This window comes from Macrobrachium rosenbergii, chromosome 58, assembly GCF_040412425.1.
Source record: "Macrobrachium rosenbergii isolate ZJJX-2024 chromosome 58, ASM4041242v1, whole genome shotgun sequence".
NCBI classification, from domain to species: domain Eukaryota; kingdom Metazoa; phylum Arthropoda; class Malacostraca; order Decapoda; family Palaemonidae; genus Macrobrachium; species Macrobrachium rosenbergii.
The window spans coordinates 17,949,557-17,967,539 of NC_089798.1; the positions used below are offsets into that span (position 1 = coordinate 17,949,557).

General features: G+C 44.3%; 2 protein-coding genes and 1 pseudogene across 2 annotated transcripts; 1 reads left to right on the forward strand and 2 right to left on the reverse strand.

Moving 5' to 3' along the window:
* Positions 1–8,026: 8,026 nt before the first annotated feature.
* On the reverse strand, positions 8,027–8,977 carry LOC136837273 (uncharacterized). Its single transcript, XM_067102012.1, has one exon. It carries the CDS (start codon positions 8,975–8,977, stop codon positions 8,027–8,029), a length of 951 nt encoding a protein of 316 aa, XP_066958113.1.
* A 2,531-nt stretch (positions 8,978–11,508) lies between these two features.
* Positions 11,509–11,623, forward strand: LOC136837325 (5S ribosomal RNA; annotated as a pseudogene).
* Positions 11,624–15,550: 3,927 nt separating this feature from the next.
* Positions 15,551–17,719, reverse strand: LOC136837274 (uncharacterized). Its single transcript, XM_067102013.1, has one exon. It carries the CDS (start codon positions 17,717–17,719, stop codon positions 15,551–15,553), a length of 2,169 nt encoding a protein of 722 aa, XP_066958114.1.
* Positions 17,720–17,983: the final 264 nt, after the last annotated feature.

The window sequence follows — 17,983 nt, forward strand, 5'->3', positions numbered from 1 at the left end:
AAAGTGAAGTTTCCCCTAATGTCAGTACGGAAGAGATTCTTGCAGAAGAGGAAAATCCTATTATTGGTAAAGAGACTCTGAGTAGTCAAAATGTTCCTGAAGACAGTAATGAAATTACTGAAGCAAAACTAACAGATATTGAGAGTTCAACCCTTGAAGTTGGTCAAGTGACTAGAGAAAAATTAGTGGAATTGCAGAAGAGGGATACAACGTTGGCTGAACTGTTCTTCAGAGTTGTTGAACCAGAAGAAATGTAACAAACTTCTACCTGTTATTATCTAAGGGATGGATTGCTAATGAGGAAGCATCGACCTGTAGATATACCAGGAAATGCTGAATGGGGTGAATATCATCAAATTTTAATTCCACATCCATTGAGGAAGCAGGTGGTAGCAGTAGCGCTCGAGGCTGGACATATGGGAATCAGGAAGACTGTTGAGAAAGTTATGAAGTATTTCTTTTGGCCTGGACTACACAAGGATGTCAACAAATTTTGCAGGGAGTGTCATACATGCCAAATACCTGGAAAACCAAATGAAACTGTTCAAAAAGCTCCCCTACAACCGATAGAAGTTAGAGGAGAACCCTTTAGCAAGGTGATAATAGATGTGGTTGGTCCGCTTCCGAAAACGAAGAAAGGACATGAATGTCTGTTGACGTTAATATGTCCCGTAACAAGATATCCTGAGGCGATTCCTATAAGAAGTATAAGTGCTGAGAAGTTGGTGAAATTTTTCTCCAAGTTAGGATTTCCAGAAATTGTACAGAGCGATAGAGGAATGAACTTTACCTCAAAATTATTCCAAGATGTGCTGAATTTGCTAGGAGTGAAACAACAGTTTTCTACCGCTTATCACCCAGAGACTCAAGGAGCTTTAGAAAGGTTCCAACAAACTTTGAAAAGTATGTTAACCAAATACTGTAATGAATCGGGAAGAGAATGGGATGTTGGTTTACCCTTAATGTTATTTGAGGTAAGAAATGCTTATCAAGAAAGTATGGGATGTTCGCCAAATGAAATGATTTTCGGTCGAGACGTGAGAGGTCCATTGAAAATCCTTGCAGAGAACTGGGAAGAAAATCAAGAGGAAGTCCAAGGAGAATATGTGAAGAACTTGAGGAAAAGGTTAGAAGAAATTAGAAAATTCTCTTTAGAAAATTTGAAGACAAGCCAAGAGAAAATGAAAAGAAAATATGATGCTAAGACTAAGTTAAGAAGCTTTAATGTTGGACAGCAAGTTCTAGTGTTCTTACCAGTGAAAAGGTTTCCACTTACAAATAAATTTCAAGTCCTTATAGGATAACAGAAAAATTAGGTGATCGAACTTATGTGATTGAAACACCAGGGAGAAGGAAACGACAGAGGAAGATACATGTAAATCTTTTGAAACCCTACTTTTCAGAAACTACAACTGAGGTTATGTCTATAACCCAAACAACTTTATACACAGAGGAAGATGATGGTTACGAGTTGGGAGCTGAGAATAAGATGAACAATTTCTCAATATTAGAAAATTTAGAAAGCAAACTAAAACATCTAAATGTTGAACAAAGCAAAGAATTAACTGACATGATCCAAAATTTCCCTGAAATTTTTACATACATACCTAAGGTGTAGCCTACCGACTTGACAAAGCACGAGATTAAGAACAGAGAAGATGCTAAACCATTCAAGCAAAGAGCTTTTCGTGTATCACCCTTTCATCGAGATGTTTTGAAAAAGGAAGTTTAATATTGTTGCAGCACGGATTGGCAGGGCCCAGTTCAAGTCACTACAGTTCTCCTTGTGTGTTAGTGAAGAAACCAGATGGCTCGTTTAGGATGTGCACTGATTATAGGAAATTGAATTCCATCAGTAGCTGATAATTAACCCGTACCTCTTATTGATCAATTACTTGATAATATTGGGCAAGCCAATATGTTGCAATGACCATTTACCAAGGTGCGGCCTGGCCTCAGAGAACTTAAAAATTCTTGAGTTTACCCTAAATTACTGGAGATCGCCCGTTTTCGTTGAGAGCGTGGACGTTTTATGTGTAGACCTTAGTGGCAACGCTGGCTCAGTCTGGACCAAGGTCCAAGGTCCAAGGAGCTATTACCATCTGTGTAGTCTGAAGCCGACGATTGACGTCGTTACCAGCGCTCCGAAAAAATTCGACTTTTTTCTCCGTTTTAGTATCGAGGATTATGGAAACATCAAAAATAGCAAGATGAGTGCTCAATATTAACAAACAGTTGAAAGTTTTAGTTTTAAACGTCTGGAATTTATATAATTTGTGTGTTACAGCCGGAACCCGGCTTGTTGATCGCTAGCCTACCTAGTTTCGTAATGCGTTGATTGCTACCTAGTTTCGTAAAACGAAAATTGTTTTAATTTATAACTAAATGTTTTAGTTAAAAGAAATGTTCTACAACTTACTATTCATATGGAAAATCCTTTCAGATGATACGATGTCTACAATAATCTAGGCAGTAAGTAAGAATAATTCAGACTAGATAAATAGTGGATGAAGTCTGTAGCCTATGTACACTCGGCAAGGAAAGTGAGGATGCAGTTTTCGTTAGATTTCGTTCATCCAATTTTAATTTTTTCTTGCAGAAAGCACACAGTCTCGGTAGGTTTGTTCTAGAGTGTGGAAATACAATGCAAACTACATCAAATGATATCATATATGCTAAATCCTTGGATTACGTATCCCAAGTGGCCAAGCATAGACCGAGGACCCAAGGATCAGATAATAACAATATCTGGGCAAAGTAACTCGATAGCCTAACAATGAGGCTACATAAATATTAGTATAAATTTTTCCCCTTTTATATAAGCCTGTGCACTTTAGCATGAGGTAAATAATCCAGGACTAGCCTAGGCATTACCTTATATCAAGTTAAGTGGTAACTTTTCATGAAACATCCCATTTTTGGACTAAATTGTTAGCTTAGACTATGTAATCAGGACTAGATGAAATCGTAATCTGTGCTGGATGAGATGGTAAAATAATCAGCCTTAGATTAAAGCTTATAACATACTAAGGTAGGCTAATTGTGTTTTGTTTATGTAACCCATACACTTAAGTGTGAATAAAATAATCCAGATTAGGCAGTACCCTAGATTAAAGTAAGTTATAACCTGGTTATAAGATTTCACTAATAAGGTTACATAATAGTGATTACAGTTTTATATAGTAAACCAAATAGCTTAGGACTGGATATAAACAACAAACTGGGTTAGACAAATAGTTGAATATTTATAAGGTTATAATAATCTGGATTAGGCAATACCCTATACTAGGTTAAGAAAGAACAAATAAGCCTAGGATTATACATAAACAGTATCCTAGCCTAAATAAAATGATAGAACTAAGTTATAGGTACACGGCGGGTATTTAGCGAGAAGTGGCAGTTTCTTATAGTATTTTGGATGCTTATTAACAATCTAACGTTAATTTTTGGCGGTCGGCTGTAATTAACTTACAATTTACCTTTGAACTCTACCCTACGGCAAGGGGGACCCGGATGGGAATCCGGGGTTTTGGGTGGGGGAAACACGGCAACAACTCTATCCTACGGTAAGGGGTACTGATGGGAAAGCGGGGTTATGGGTGGGGCAAAACACCGAGAGGAGGTTTTAGCATGTTATTATGGTATTTCCTGCTCTATACAGCATTTCAAGCGCAAAAAAATGGCCACAAATGAATGACAAATACACCGACATTGGTAGCCGGTGCAAAGGCAAACTTCTCCAACTAGTACTACTTTTCTCCTCTAAGCTATTGCTCATGCGGGATGTTGTTAGGGAGCTTTTCGCCAAAAATTGAAGACAGTTTGATACCTACTTGTTTATAATGTGAAAATGGGGGTTTCATGACGTCATATTGGGGCTTTTGGCTCTTTTCCTGTGTAATAACGTTATGTTTTCCTAAAGTGGTTGTGTTTTCATTACATTTCTTACAGTGGTTGTATTTCACTGTTTCCTTATTATCGTTTTATCTCTCGCTTCTCTTCCTTGCGTTTCTTTCCCTCTGTGTGTGTACGTAGCATCATTTCATAAAGCTATACACAATCATGACTAAGCATCTCTTTTTCGGTGTTATAATGTTACTTTTCTGTAGACCGGTTATGTTTCTATTACATTTCCTATGATGTTTTTACTTCTCTTTTTCGTTACTACCGTTTTTTCTCTCTTCAGTCAGTATTTCAGGGTTTACTTAAACGAACACCACTATGCTGTAGCCTGTCAGTTCGTTTGAGTGGTTGATAGCCTTGTTCTTTCTTAACGTATCCCTACATTGAGGGGTTGGTTGCCTGGTGCACCTTCTCCTACCTTCTGTCAAAGGCATTGTAAGAGCCCGTCGCCCTGACGCCATCTCTTCCAAACACACGTGTGTGTTCGTCAATCGTCATCCATCGGAGTGGACAAGACAAAACAAGAGCATCTCGTTTTCTTTCTCTGACAGAACGCGACTTCAACCATACAATATTTCCGTCTGTTTCTCCCTTACCATTGTTGTCTTGATTTATGTACAATCACCAATACTTGCATTGCCATGCAAGCCTAATCATGTACTCATGTATTTGTGTTTCTGTTTGTGAAGACGCCAAACGTCTCTCCATTTCACATATGTTATGCTACTGCATTGTATTCATTAATCTGTCTCGAATCTCATGCAATTGGCCATATGTAGAATTTCCTGTCCTTTCCATTGATGTATGTTTTAACACTGTACGTTTATTATGTCTATCAATATCGCCATCTGTTTGTCTGCCAACAAACACAGATGTCTGAATCTTTTACCTCTGTTTTCACCTGTCTGTGTGTAGATGCTACTTTACCACTTTACCACTCACACACGCCAATAACGTCTTCAAAGATTCTGTACATTCAACTCAGTAAGGAATCACCAATAAACCAGTTAACACCCAGCCAGTATGTCACTCAATCTCCAGTCCTCACAGCATCATCAACATTAGGCATGGTTTACTTTTGGTAAACGATTTTTAACGTCCGCATATCCTTGCTGTCATCAACCATGGTTATTGATAAGTGCTAATTACTTGATGCTACCCTACTGTGACCCCTGTGGCGCGCTCAGCGCAATATTACCTCTTGCTAGAACATACTTGCTTGCAGTAATCTTGTCAAAAGCAGATAAGGTGCGAAGCGCCATTCCGCCACCCCGTTGCTGTGAAACCATTTACTAGTTTTCATAGCCTATAGCCTACTTTACCTTTCACCTGAGGGAAACCTTAACCCTGTCACGTACTAAGTAACCTAAAAGAACATGCTATCTTGCCAAGAATCTTGTCCAGTGGGGATAAGGTGCGTACCGCTGTTCTACCACACCTTTTATTTCAAACATTTTACTGATGTTCATATCTTGTCCTGAAAGAAGAAAGATTTTGTATGCATTTCATAAATTCTCGTGAAGCCTTTAAAGTTGCGTTATGTTATGGCAACACTTGACCCCCTGCCTGCTTTCCACCAATCACAAGCCTATATATTCACCCCTCACCCCATTGGCCTGGGCCTCTTTTGTTCCAAAATTTTGTCACGGCTTCCCTCTGTCACCTTCTGGCTTCCACCTCCATCACTTAAGTCCGTACCATGTCTGCGGCCGTTCCTTCTACTTCCAGGTCTTCTGAACCTATCAACAGGTTTACCCTTCTCCGGACGTGTGATAATTGCTACCTCAACGATAAGGATTTTGTGTTGTATTACGCTGGACAGCACGAACGTTTAGTGAAACTGTCAAGATCACGGCCTGTTAAGGAAGCATTTTTTCTGTGGGCATTGCATTGCATGACGTCACTTGCACATCCCCCGTCTGGCAACTCTTGGACGTCACGCCTACCACCCCGCTCCACTCAGCTTTTGAGTTTCGCAATCAAGTATTGGGGTCACGGCTGCTTTTACCATGGAAATTGGTTTTTCCTACAGTTTTAGTGTTTTTGATGTTGAAGTGGCAGACTTGTGATGCTGTTATTTATGTCCGACTCTGTCAGTCAACCCCCACCTACTTATACCAACACGTACCTTGTGCACCCACCACCCTGAGTAACCCACCTACCCACAACCTCTCCCTCCCGTGGATCATATGGCTCCCTGAAGGTGGCGTATTCTTGGTCTTTACCAGAACACAAACATGGCATCTTGTTTACGTATGTCTCCCACCCAGTACCCTGCAATCCCAAAGTCCCCCATCACTGTTGGGTAGAGGTAGGATGTAAATAACAGTTGACCCCCACAACATAACTTAACTGCTGCTTCTTCATCAAAGGCACTAAAACTGTAGGGAAAACCAATTTCCAAGGTGAAAGCAGCAGTGTCTCCATTACTTAGAAATACCTCCTTAAAGGTGATATAAATCCAGAACAGGCAGTAGCCTAACCATATTAAGTAGGAACCCCCTTATAAGGAATACCCTACTATTAGCCTAAAACAGCGATGGCCGAATATCAGATGAAAAGGTAGTCTCGGCCACATAAAACAGAAAAACAGAAGAGAATTATTTTCTGTAAAGTTTATATCAAAATTTTAAGTTGTAAACAAGCCTAGAATAGGTTAAGCAAGAACCTTCTAAGAAATCCTCTATTCTTAGCTTAACGTAGATTAAACTAGAATCATTACCCTAAGCTATACAAAACAGTAGTTTGGGTTAGTCAAACAAATTAGTTCATAGCAGTTAGTCTGAATGGCATGACAATTGGAGTTAAAAATTTCACTTGGCCATTGCAAAAGGACTAGCAGTGTATAAGTAATATAGCCATGTACAGGTATCAAAACTAACCTAAACCTTAGAAGGATTAACATTAGATATTTAATTAAATGTATTAAAACTGCACACTTGTAATCAAATTAACCTGTAATATGGAAACTATATGAGGAACTACAGAAATGTCCCTCACTTAAAAACAATTAATACTGTAGGTTATTTGGGGCCTCTGGCCCCTCATCGTGAGACATTATCTCCTCAATACTCAACTTTCCCACGGGAGAGAGAGAAATGCGCGCTTCCTTCAATCGTTTATTTCCTCTCACAAAAAATTCAAAATTCAAACAGCTTGGGGAGAACGTAACAGGTTCCACAGTTCTTTTTTATAATTCCCAGTTCACTCAAAAATTCACAATAACGGTACAAACAAGATACAAAACACAATTGGTACATCAATTTACAACTTCAATATAAAAATAGCAAGAAACTCTGAAAAGAATGGGCATAAATACGACACAGCACAGGGAATGGGGAACTTCAAAAGGCGTCACCCTCATAAAGGGCAAAACAATAATTGTTTTACAACACAAACACATATATACCTGATTAAACACACTCCACAATTGTCATATAAGTAAAGTTTAGCAATACTCAGTAAATCTACTTAAATTTCCATATATTAATACAATGTAAACAAACAGGGAGCGTTCTTTTAGACGCTAAACGTACATTTTAACAAACGTAAACACAAGATCGAGAGTATTCTTTTGGACAAAAAAACATACATTTAACATCCTCCCCACCATAGGAGTGTCTCAACACTCCTATCATCATAAGAACCTCCACTACAATCTCATAACCTGAAAATTACAAGTCAAGTTTAACAGGTACTTTAACAGATCTCCCCCTTCGGGTTTTACCTACAGTAGACTCGGTGATTGATTCAACTGGGTCCATGGGATCCCTTACAACTGGATTTTCCTTTATTATTTCATCAGGGGAATTACAAACACTTTCCTCACTGATATCTGAAATCTCCAAATCGTATAGGTTTTGAACAAGTCTAGTTACAAATCCACGTTTAGTTTTAACCTTGGCACTTCTCACCATTCCATCCTTTCCAGGGTACAACTCAGTAATAACTCCAAGTGGCCACAGCAGCCTAGGCACTCTTTCTTCCTTTACTATTACAACAGAACCCCTTGTTAAATTACAATTAGCTTTGAACCCCTTTACCATGCAAGGCAGGTTTCTAAGGTACTCGGATTGCCAGATGTTCCAGAATTTCTCCAACTGACTCAGACGCACAGCCTCTCTCACACAAAATCCTTTGAGGTCACACCTGAGGCAGAGTCATCTGCCAGTTCCACCTGAAAACCTGCTGAACGACCAATAAGAAAATGAGATGGAGTAAGGGGATTAGCAACATCAGGTTCTTCACCTACAAATGTCAAGGGTCTAGAATTGATACATGCCTCCACCTCATGAAGAGTGGTTTCTAATTCACTCCTAGACAATGTCTTAGTGCCCAACGTCTTTCTCAACGCAACCTTCACTGATCTAATGAGGCATTCCCACCAGCCTCCCCACCAAGGCGCATTAGGTACAATAAACTTCCATTGGGGGGCCATGGGGCCATAATGTTGCTTCAACAGGTTGGAGGCACCCAAAAAGGTTTTAGCATTGTCAGAGTAGAACACAGAAGGTACACCACGTCTAGCCGTAAACCGACGAATTGCCAAATTGCAATCAGTAACCGAGAGAGACTCAGTAAGCTCTAGGTGGACAGCTCTGACAACAGCACAAGTAAAGAGAAGAAGATACAACTTCTTGGAGGGGAAATCAACACAAAATAAGGGACCAGCAAAGTCTAGACCTGTAACAGTGAAAGGAGGGGCAGATTTGACCCTTAACTCAGGAAGGGGAGCCACCAGCTGGGAACAGGCCTTGGCTTCACATCTACGACAAGCGACACATTCTCTGCAAACCCTCTTAGCAATCTGACGAAGACGAATGATCCAATAATTGTTTTGCAGAGTGGAAACAAGCACAGCAACACCAGCATGTTTAAGCAATCCATGCTGGAAACGAACCAACAACAAAGCAATATAAGTACCAGGGACAATGACAGGGTGCTTACTCTCAAAACTCAATTCGGCATTCTCTAAGCGCCCCTTTATTCTCAGCAACCCTTCCTCATCTAGATAAGGATCAAGTTTGACCAAAGGGGACCCCTTAGGGAGGGGGTTGAGACAAAGCCAGAGCATTTATTTTGTTCATGCAACTTACCTGTCAGATATAATATAGCTGTATTCTCCAAGTCCGACAGAATTCCAAAACTCGCGGCACACGCAGTGGGGCCAGGTGGTTAATACCCATTCCCGCCGCTGGGAGGCGGGTATCAGAACCATTCCCATTTTCTATTCAGATTTTCTCTGTCGCGGTACTGTCAACAACTGTTTTCAGTACCTCCGTCTTTGGATTTCGTAAACTCGTTATTTTCCACTTAAGTATTCTATTTGACTTTTGGTTTTGTCTTTGGATTGTGGATTGGCATACGCTTTTGTGGAATTTGCTTTTGATTGCTCTTTGGATGATGTCTGGATCTAGTTATGCTAGCTTCAGAGTATGTTGTGTGAATGAGTTTAAGGTGAGGCTACCGAAAGTTTCTGTAGATCCTCACTTTATATGCATGAGGTGTAGGGGCAGGTTTGCTTGATAAATGATCGCTTACTTTGCCTCCCACCCTGCTAATTTATTAGTTCAGGATTTCATTCTCGCACTAATAGTGCTCCTTTTTTTGCATCTGGAAGATGGCTAACAAAATATTATCTATTGCGAAGGTGCATAGATTGAGCGAGTCAAGCGATAATAAAGAAGAACAATAGTAACGCTGGGTCAGTCAAAGTGCACGTCGTGAAAACGGACTCGTAAGGCGGACGCTGAAGAAGGATATGTCCAATAAAGTTTTCGTAACTATGTTGTTACAACAAAATCAAACACTTATGGAGTTATTAAAGGAAATGTAAGGTTTGTTTTTGGAGAACTAGAGTGACGTCACGTGGCAATGGCTGCCTCCTGGTAAAAGTAAACAAACGCCATGAAGTTCAAAGTAGCACAGTAAACGTTAAAGATGCCATAATTTACTCAGGTCGGTATCAAACATTAGTTTTAGTCAGGTGAGGAGATAACCTACCATAATTTTAGTTAAAACGACGAGAATAGGTTTTATCTCGCCGAGACTGATTTAAATCTACTGGCCCTAACGTAGGCGAAGCCAAATTCTAGTACTCGTGAGGCTAAGCGGGAGTTGAGACTTCCCAAGTAGGTAGCCTATTTCACAATATATTGACTGGGGGCCTTTCTGTCAAGCATGCTTCGCCTCCCAGTCGTGCTCACCGCCGCTGGATCGCCATCGGACGCTCTGCTGCAGCGTGACGCTCCAAGCAGCTATCCTGGACGCTTCTGTAGCTGCTCGTCAGGGCGCTCCTCTCGCTGCCAGTGCAGGACGCTCGGCTGGACCGCCATCGTGACGCTCCGCAAGCAGCTATCCTGGGCGCTTCTGCTGCTCGAACCAGGACGCTCCTCTATGCCGCAAGGACGCCGGCTGGACCGCCATCGTGACGCTCCGCAAGCAGCTATCCTGGGCGCTTCTGTAGCTGCTCGTCAGGACGCTCCTCCGCTGCCGTGCAGGGACGCCGCTGGACCGCCATCGTGACGCTCCGCAAGCAGCTATCCTGGACGCTTCTGTAGCTGCTCCTCAGGGCGCTCCTCTCTGCCGTGCAGGACGCTCGGCTGGACCACCAGCGTGACGCTCCGCAAGCAGCTATCCTGGACTCTTCTGTAGCTGCTCGTCAGGGCGCTTCTCTCGCTGCCGTGCAGGACGCCGGCTGACCGCCATCGTGACGCTCCGCAAGCAGCTATCCTGGGCGCTTCTGTAGCTGCTCGTCAGGACGCTCCTCTCGCTGCCGTGCAGGACGCCGATGGACTCTCGGGAGGACGCCTCTTTGGTTGCTCGGTGACGCTTCAGAGCAATCAAAGTCTACGGGAAGCGAGATCCCATCTGCGTGTTGGACCGCAGGCCTTCGCTTTCTCCCATTGAAGAGGAGAAGTCTCTGTGAGTCGGAGCCTGCAGTCCTTGAGCAGCCTCCCCTTCCTCGTCTCACGGACTACCAGGTGTTAGCCGGCCTTTCTTAAGGACTTGTTTGGCGACAAGTTTCAAACCCTCGCCCACTCTCTCTCTCCTCCTTCGCAGTTTGCTTCGTCCCTAGACGAGGAGAGCGCCAGGGTTTGTCAAGATGACTTCGTCTCTGGCGACCCCGAAGGCCTTCAAGAAGGTTAACACCTGGATGGAGGAAGGAAGACCCAAGGCAAGACTTCTTTGCCCTGCCTCCGTCCAAGCTGAGCGGCAAGGCAGGTATGTGGTAAGAGACCGGGGAGGACGTCGGCTCAAGAGTTCCTTCGTTGTCCCAGGGAGACTTCGCTAGCTTGGTCGACGCGCCTAGAAGGTCCCTCCTGTCGGCTGCCAAAGTGTCCTGGACTATGTCGGAGACGGATCACCATTTGAAAGGACTGTTTCAGACCATGGAGGTCTTCAATTTCCTGGACTGGTGTTTGGGGGCTCTAGACGTCAGGATTAGGAGTCCCGACTCGATCTGCCTGGGGGAGCTGTCCAGCGTGTTGAACTGCATGGACAAGGCAGTCAGGGATGGCTCGGAGGAACTGGCTTCCCTCTTTTGTACAGGCCTCTTGAAGAAGAGGGCCTTGTACTGTAACTTTACAGCCTATGGCCCTACCAGCCAACGGCCATACCACGTTGAGCACCGCTTCGTGCGATCAGCGAAGTTAAGCAACGTTGGGTCTGGTCAGTACTTGGATGGGTGACCGCCTGGGAACACCAGATGCCTTTGGCGTCATACTTTTGCAAAGTCAGTTTCTCCGTCGCAGAGGGCTTTGCTGTTCTCCCCGTTTTCGAGCCATCTCTTCCCCCCAGTCCTTGTTCAAGGATCTCTCCTCCAGCTTGAAGGAGGCCACTCAAGACCTCTTGGCCCACTCGTCAAGACGCCCGGCAGTCCCTTTGATGTCGTTGTCGGGTCAGACCTCCAGGAAGTAGAAGCCCTTTCGTGGAGGAGCTTCTTCCTCAGATCTTCTCCCGAGGTAGAGGTCTTTTCAGAGGCGGAGCCCCGCCTAAACCTTTGGGGCAGGAAGTGATTTGCAGTGCCTCCAGACACCTGTAGGAGCCAGGCTTCTTTCGTTTGCGAGCCTGGAGAGCAAGAGGGGCAGACACCTGGTCCCTTGAAGTTATCGAGAGAGGATACAAGATCCCTTTCTCGACTCACCACTTCTGTGCACGCCGCCCAGGGATCTGTCGTCCTCATTCCATCAAGAGAAGCAACAGATCCTTTTCGAGCTATTAGAGCAAATGCTCGAGAAAGAGCTGTGGAGCAAGTCCTGGAGCTGGACTCCCCAGGATTCTACAACCGACTGTTCCTAGTTCCGAAGCAGTCGGGAGAATTGAGACCAGTCCTTGATGTCAGTAGACTGAACCGCTTCATGGTGAAGGAGAAGTTCACGATGGAGACGTCCCAGTCTGTTTTAGGAGCATTAAGACCAGGAGATTCGATGGTCGCTCTGGACTTACAGGACGCTTACTTTCACGTTCCCATACATCCCCATTCGAGGAAGTATTTGAGGTTTGTACTAGGGGGACGAGTGTTTCAATGCAGAGCTCTTTGCTTCGGGCTAAGCACAGCTCCCATGATCTTCACGATTATCATGAGAAATGTGGCGAGATGGCTTCACTTGGCGGGTATTCGTATCTCGCTTTACCTGGCCGATTGGCTCATCCGAGCCTCTTCACAGTCAAGGTGTCTGGAGGACCTGAATGCGAATTTAGAGTTGACAAAGTCCCTAGGACTTCTAGTGAACGAAGAAAAGTCCCATCTGATCCCGACGCAGTCCATCGTCTATCTGGGGATTCAGATGGTTTCAGTGGCTTTTCAAGCTTTTCCATCCCAGGAACGTCAGTAGCAATGCTTAGAAAAAGTCTCATCCTTCCTAGGGAAGGAAATATGCTCGGTGAGGGAATGGACGAGTTTGCTGGGGACCATTTCCTCTGGAGAAGTTTGTTTCCTGGGAAGACTTCATCTCAGGCCGCTCCAGTTTTTCCTGGCAGAAAACTGAATAGACAAGGAGAATCTAGAGGAGACCCTGAAGATCTCTCCCGTTTTCAAGATTCACCTGAGGTAGTGGCTCGACCCCTCGAGGTTGGCAGAAGGGTTTCTCTATGCCCTCAGAGCCCCGACCTGGTGTTGTTTTCCCTACGCTCCCAGGGAGGGATGGGGAGCAACACTAGGAGGGGAGAAAGTGTCAGGCACCTGGAGAGGGAACAGGTGTCCTGGCACATCAATCTCAAGGAATTAGGGTGATCCTGCTGGCCCTTCAATCCTTCGAGAGCCAAGTGTCAGGCCGAGTCGTTTTTCAAGTAAATTCAGACAACTCCACAGCCCTGGCATACCTCAAGAAACAGGAGGAACTCGTTCCCGGTCCCTGTTCGCCCTGGCGAAGGAGATCCTGCTTTGGGCCCATGCGCGGGGATCACGATCCTTGCGAGGTTCGTTGCAGGAGTGGAGAATATCCGGAAGAAGAGAAAGGACCTTCTCGGTCGACAGCGGCAGCTTCTACCGACCGAGTGGACCCTTCACGAGGAAGTATGTCAGGAGCTGTGGAGGTTATGGGGACGTCCCTTGGTAGATCTGCTCAGGCAGCCCCATTTCGAAAGGTACCTCAAAACTTCCCCGCTCTGAGTCTAACTGCATTCAGACTATCAGCCGACAACAAGGATCTTCACGATCTCTTGAGATCCTTTGAGACTGTCAAGGTACCTCATTCCAGGACGCCTCCCTGGAACCTGGATGTCGTCCTAAATTTTTTATGTCAAATACCTTCAGCCTCTTTCTTGGCGTCTCAAGAATGTGACAAGGAAGGTTTTTTCCTAACTGCTCTGGCTACGTCCGAAGAGAGTTAGTGAACTTCAGGCTATCAATAATCATGTAGGTTTTAGAGGCCATAATGCAGTATGTTCTCTAAGCCGTATGTTCTTGCTAAAAAGAACCCGTCTGCCCCTTGGCCCAGGACCTTCAAGATTAAGGGTATGACGGAAATTCTCAGACATGAACCAGAAAGAGTCATGTGTCCTGTCAGGGCTCTCAAATTTTATTTGCAGAAGACTCAGGAAAGTCGAGGTCCTTCGGACAGTCTGTGGTGCTCTGTCAAGAGGCCGGATTTGCCTCTTTCTAAGAATGCACTGGCGTTCTTTTTTAGAAGCACCATTTTAGACACACTTTCCGACGTTCAAGACAGTGACTTGAGTCTTTTGAAGTTAAGGCTCACGAAGTTAGAGCCATTGCAACCTCGGTGGCTTTCCAGAAGAACATGTCCCTTAGCGATCTTCTGGGTACCACCTTCTGGCGGCAATTCAATGTTCGCCACATTACTTGCGGGACGTGAAGACGACATACAAAGACTGCTATTCGCTAGGACCATACGTTTCCGCACTCCAGATCGGCCCCATAACACTTCTAGGCCTGGACCTCTGTCGGACTCCCAGGACCAGGGAGAGGGCAAGTCGAAAGCCACAGGAGGGTTACGGGGGCTTCCCACCGATCTGGCGTCCCTTCGGCAGGACCTGTTGTCGCTTCTGCAGACACAGTGTTGCGGGCAGGGAGCGATACTCATCCTATCCTTTAGAGGTTAGGAAGTATATTTTAATCTTGATTTTGTTTTTTTACGTCAGATCGGTCCCATAACGCTTCTAGGCCTGGACCTCTGTCGGACTCCCAGGACCAGGGAGAGGGCATGCCGAAAGCCGCAAGAGGGTTACGGGGGCTTCCCCCGATCTGGCGTCCCTTCGGCAGGACCTGTTGACGCTCTAGGTCAGGTGGTTGGTCGTTGCTCCTTTTGCCCTCACAGTATGGCCTTATGATCTAGTCCCATTGTGGTCACGCCCCCATGGACAGATCGTCTAGAACTCACCAGCTATATAGGTCACTACCTTGCTGGAGACTCTAGTAAAGCAGAAGCAGGCTTGGGTGACAGTAATCACGAAGTCAGCTATGCTAACATAGGCCTGGACCTCTGTCGGACTCCCAGGACCAGGGAGAGGGCATGTCGAAAGCTGTAAGTTGGTTACGGGGACTTCCCACCGATCTGGCGTCCCTTCGGCAGGTCCTGTTGATGCTCTCGGTCAGGTGGTTGGTCGTTGCTCCTTTTGCTCTCACAGTATGGTCTTATGATCTAGTCCCATTGTGGTCATGCCCCCGTGGACAGATCATCTAGAACTCACCAGCTATATAGGTCACTACCTTGCTGGAGACTAGTAAAGCAGAAGCAGGCTTGGTGACTGTAATCACGAAGTCAGCTATGCTAACAAGTAAGGAACCAAGGCGTCAATCGCCTACATATATTTGTTTCCTAAATCCTATTCTGTCTCTTCCCACCTCCAATGGTGGGATTCAGCCCATATATATATCTGACAGGTAAGTTGCATGAACAAAATGATATTTTAATGATAAAATAAAGTTTGTTCATACTTACCTGGCAGATATATATAATCATAGTGCCCACCCTCCTCCCCTCAGGAGACAGTGGCACTAGAAAATCTGAATAGAAAATGGAATGGTTCCTGATACCAAAGCCTCCCAGCGGAAATGGGTATTAACCACCTGGCCCCACTGCGTGTGCCGCGAGATTTTTGGAATTCTGTCGGACTTCGGAGAATACAGCTATATATATATATCTGCCAGGTAAGTATGAACAAACTTTATTTTATCATTAAAATATCATTTTCTTGCAAAGGCCTCTCTTTGAGCACAGAAGAGCAGTTTGACCTTGGCTTTCATCAATTCTCCATAAGTCAAGGGACCACCAGCTTTAAGGGATGAAGCTTTACAATTACCAACAAATCTTAACACCCAACCTACTATATTGAGAGCCTTCGGAAAGGAGCTCCATCGGGAAAACTCAAGCAAGGGCAGATCAGACTCAACAGCAACACAAACAGTGTCTGTTTCACATTGCTCTTCTCGTGTGAATCCCTCTCTCGCATCTTCCTTAAGTAGGAGAGATGAGGTGCGGAGCCAAGAAGGACCCACTAACCAAACATCAGACTGTGTGAGTTGCTCCGCATAAACACCTCTCGATATCAGGTCTGCGGGGTTGTCCTTTCCAGGACAATGTTGCCAACAAGATGGTGGAGTCAATCCTTGAATTTCCACAACTCTGTTGGCTACAAAGGTTTTCCATCTATTCGGTTCTCCTTTAATCCACGCTAGGGCAACAGTGGAATCAGTCCAACATCGAACTGAAACCTCCTGGACCAGCCGCAACGCAGACTTCACAAATACGACCAGTCTAGCACACAATAAGGCACCAAGTAATTCTAGCCTAGGGAGGGAAACTTTCTTTATAGGGGCTACCTTACCTCTAGCAGCAATCAATGTTACCTTGAAATTACCCTTTTCTGGCACTCTCACATACACACAAGCACCGTACCCCCTTTCCGACGCATCACCAAAGGCATGAAGTTCAATAGCAGGGAGATCTCTCCAGGACAATTCTGAAAATAAGTAACGATTAATTCTCAATGATTTGAGTACAGAAAGTCCTACTACCCACAACTTAACTCTGCCTTGCATAGCCTCAGGTAATTGTTCATCCCAATCTAGACCTAATCTCCAGATTTCTTGGAATAGTATTTTTGCATGCATAACAAAGGGACATATGAACCCCAAGGGGTCAAAACATCGAGCAATTAGGCTTAACACATTTCTTTTAGTACAAACAATATCCCCAAAGGGATCTACATTCTCTACCTTAAATGTAAAACAGTCCGAGGAGGAATCCCATTGTAAGCCTAACACCTTTACACCTATAATAGAATCCTCTGTCATGGGCAAGGTTTTATAATTAGAAGTACACTTTGATAGGGACATACCAGCCTTCTTCAACATACCACAGGCTTCATCAAATCTTGCACAGGCCTCAGCAGGGCTATCAGCCCCAGAAAGCCAGTCATCAACATACAGATTCTCAAGCAATTCAGAAACCACCTCTGAGGGAGGGTATTTCTTTAAATGAAATTTCAAAGTGGCATTCAACAAAAAGGGACTACTCTTATTTCCAAAGGGTACTCTTACAAAACGGAAATGTTTTACAATATCCTTTTTCTTCAAGAAAAACCTGTGAACATCACGGTCCTCCCTCCTCACCTTAATTTGAAGGAAAGCCTTTGTAATATCAGCAGTTAAGGCCACCTTCCATCTTCTAAACCTCAGTAAAACTTCTACTAAATCTGGGTTTAAGGAAGGACCACTTTCTAAACAGTCATTTAGGGACACACCATTACTGCCACGAGCTGACCCATCAAACACAGGCCTGATTTTGGTGGAGATACTCACCTCCCGCACCACAGGTCTATGAGGCAAATAGAACACTGGGTACCCACCCTCCAACTGATGGGGTGGGATCTCTTCTATAATACCTTCCTTTTCATACTCTTCAAACACTGTATAATATTGTTCCTGCAGACCAGGGTCCCTATCTAACTTACGACTCAGATTATCCAATCTTCTCAAGGCATGGTGTTTGTTATCAAGTAACTTTAACTTTACAGACTCTGATTTCCAGGGAAGGGCCACCTCATAACGGCCTTCCTTGTAACTTACCAATTTCTCAAATTGCACCAGAATAGGGTCAGGCTTAATAGCGTCAGAACGTGTTTCCTGGGCTTGAATACCTACAGATTCTAAATCCCAAAAGTTACTCAAGCTATCTTCCTGAAAATTAGAAAATGTTAACAGTTGCACACCTACATCACAGTTATCTTTGGACCTAATTGAGGATCCAGACAAAACCCAACCAAAAACAGTCTCCTGGGCTACAAGCCCTTCATGACACACAATTTTGTTAGGGAGCATCAGCTTCCAATACAAATCTAATCCAATCAACATATCCACCTGTATCTTTCGGTTGGATCCATACTCATCAGCTAGGTTAAGATGCAAAAGGCTCTAAGCACTTAGGATCCACCTTGGTCCTACATAAAGGGGACAAATTACATTAATCTCAGCTACCTTAAAGCTATATTTGTGGTTATTAGCCCCTAAACTCATCACTTCATAAATGCTACACAAATCTGCCTTGGAGGCCTTACCTCCCAAAGGCAGAAAATGATAAATACTCAGAGGTCAGCCACTTGGGCCTGACCCTTTTGA

Excerpts from the sequence above, each read along its gene's own strand:
- LOC136837273 (XM_067102012.1), bottom strand. The coding sequence starts at position 8,977 with ATGCTCTGGCTTTGTCTCAACCCCCTCCCTAAGGGGTCCCCTTTGGTC.
- LOC136837274 (XM_067102013.1), bottom strand. The coding sequence starts at position 17,719 with ATGTTGATTGGATTAGATTTGTATTGGAAGCTGATGCTCCCTAACAAA.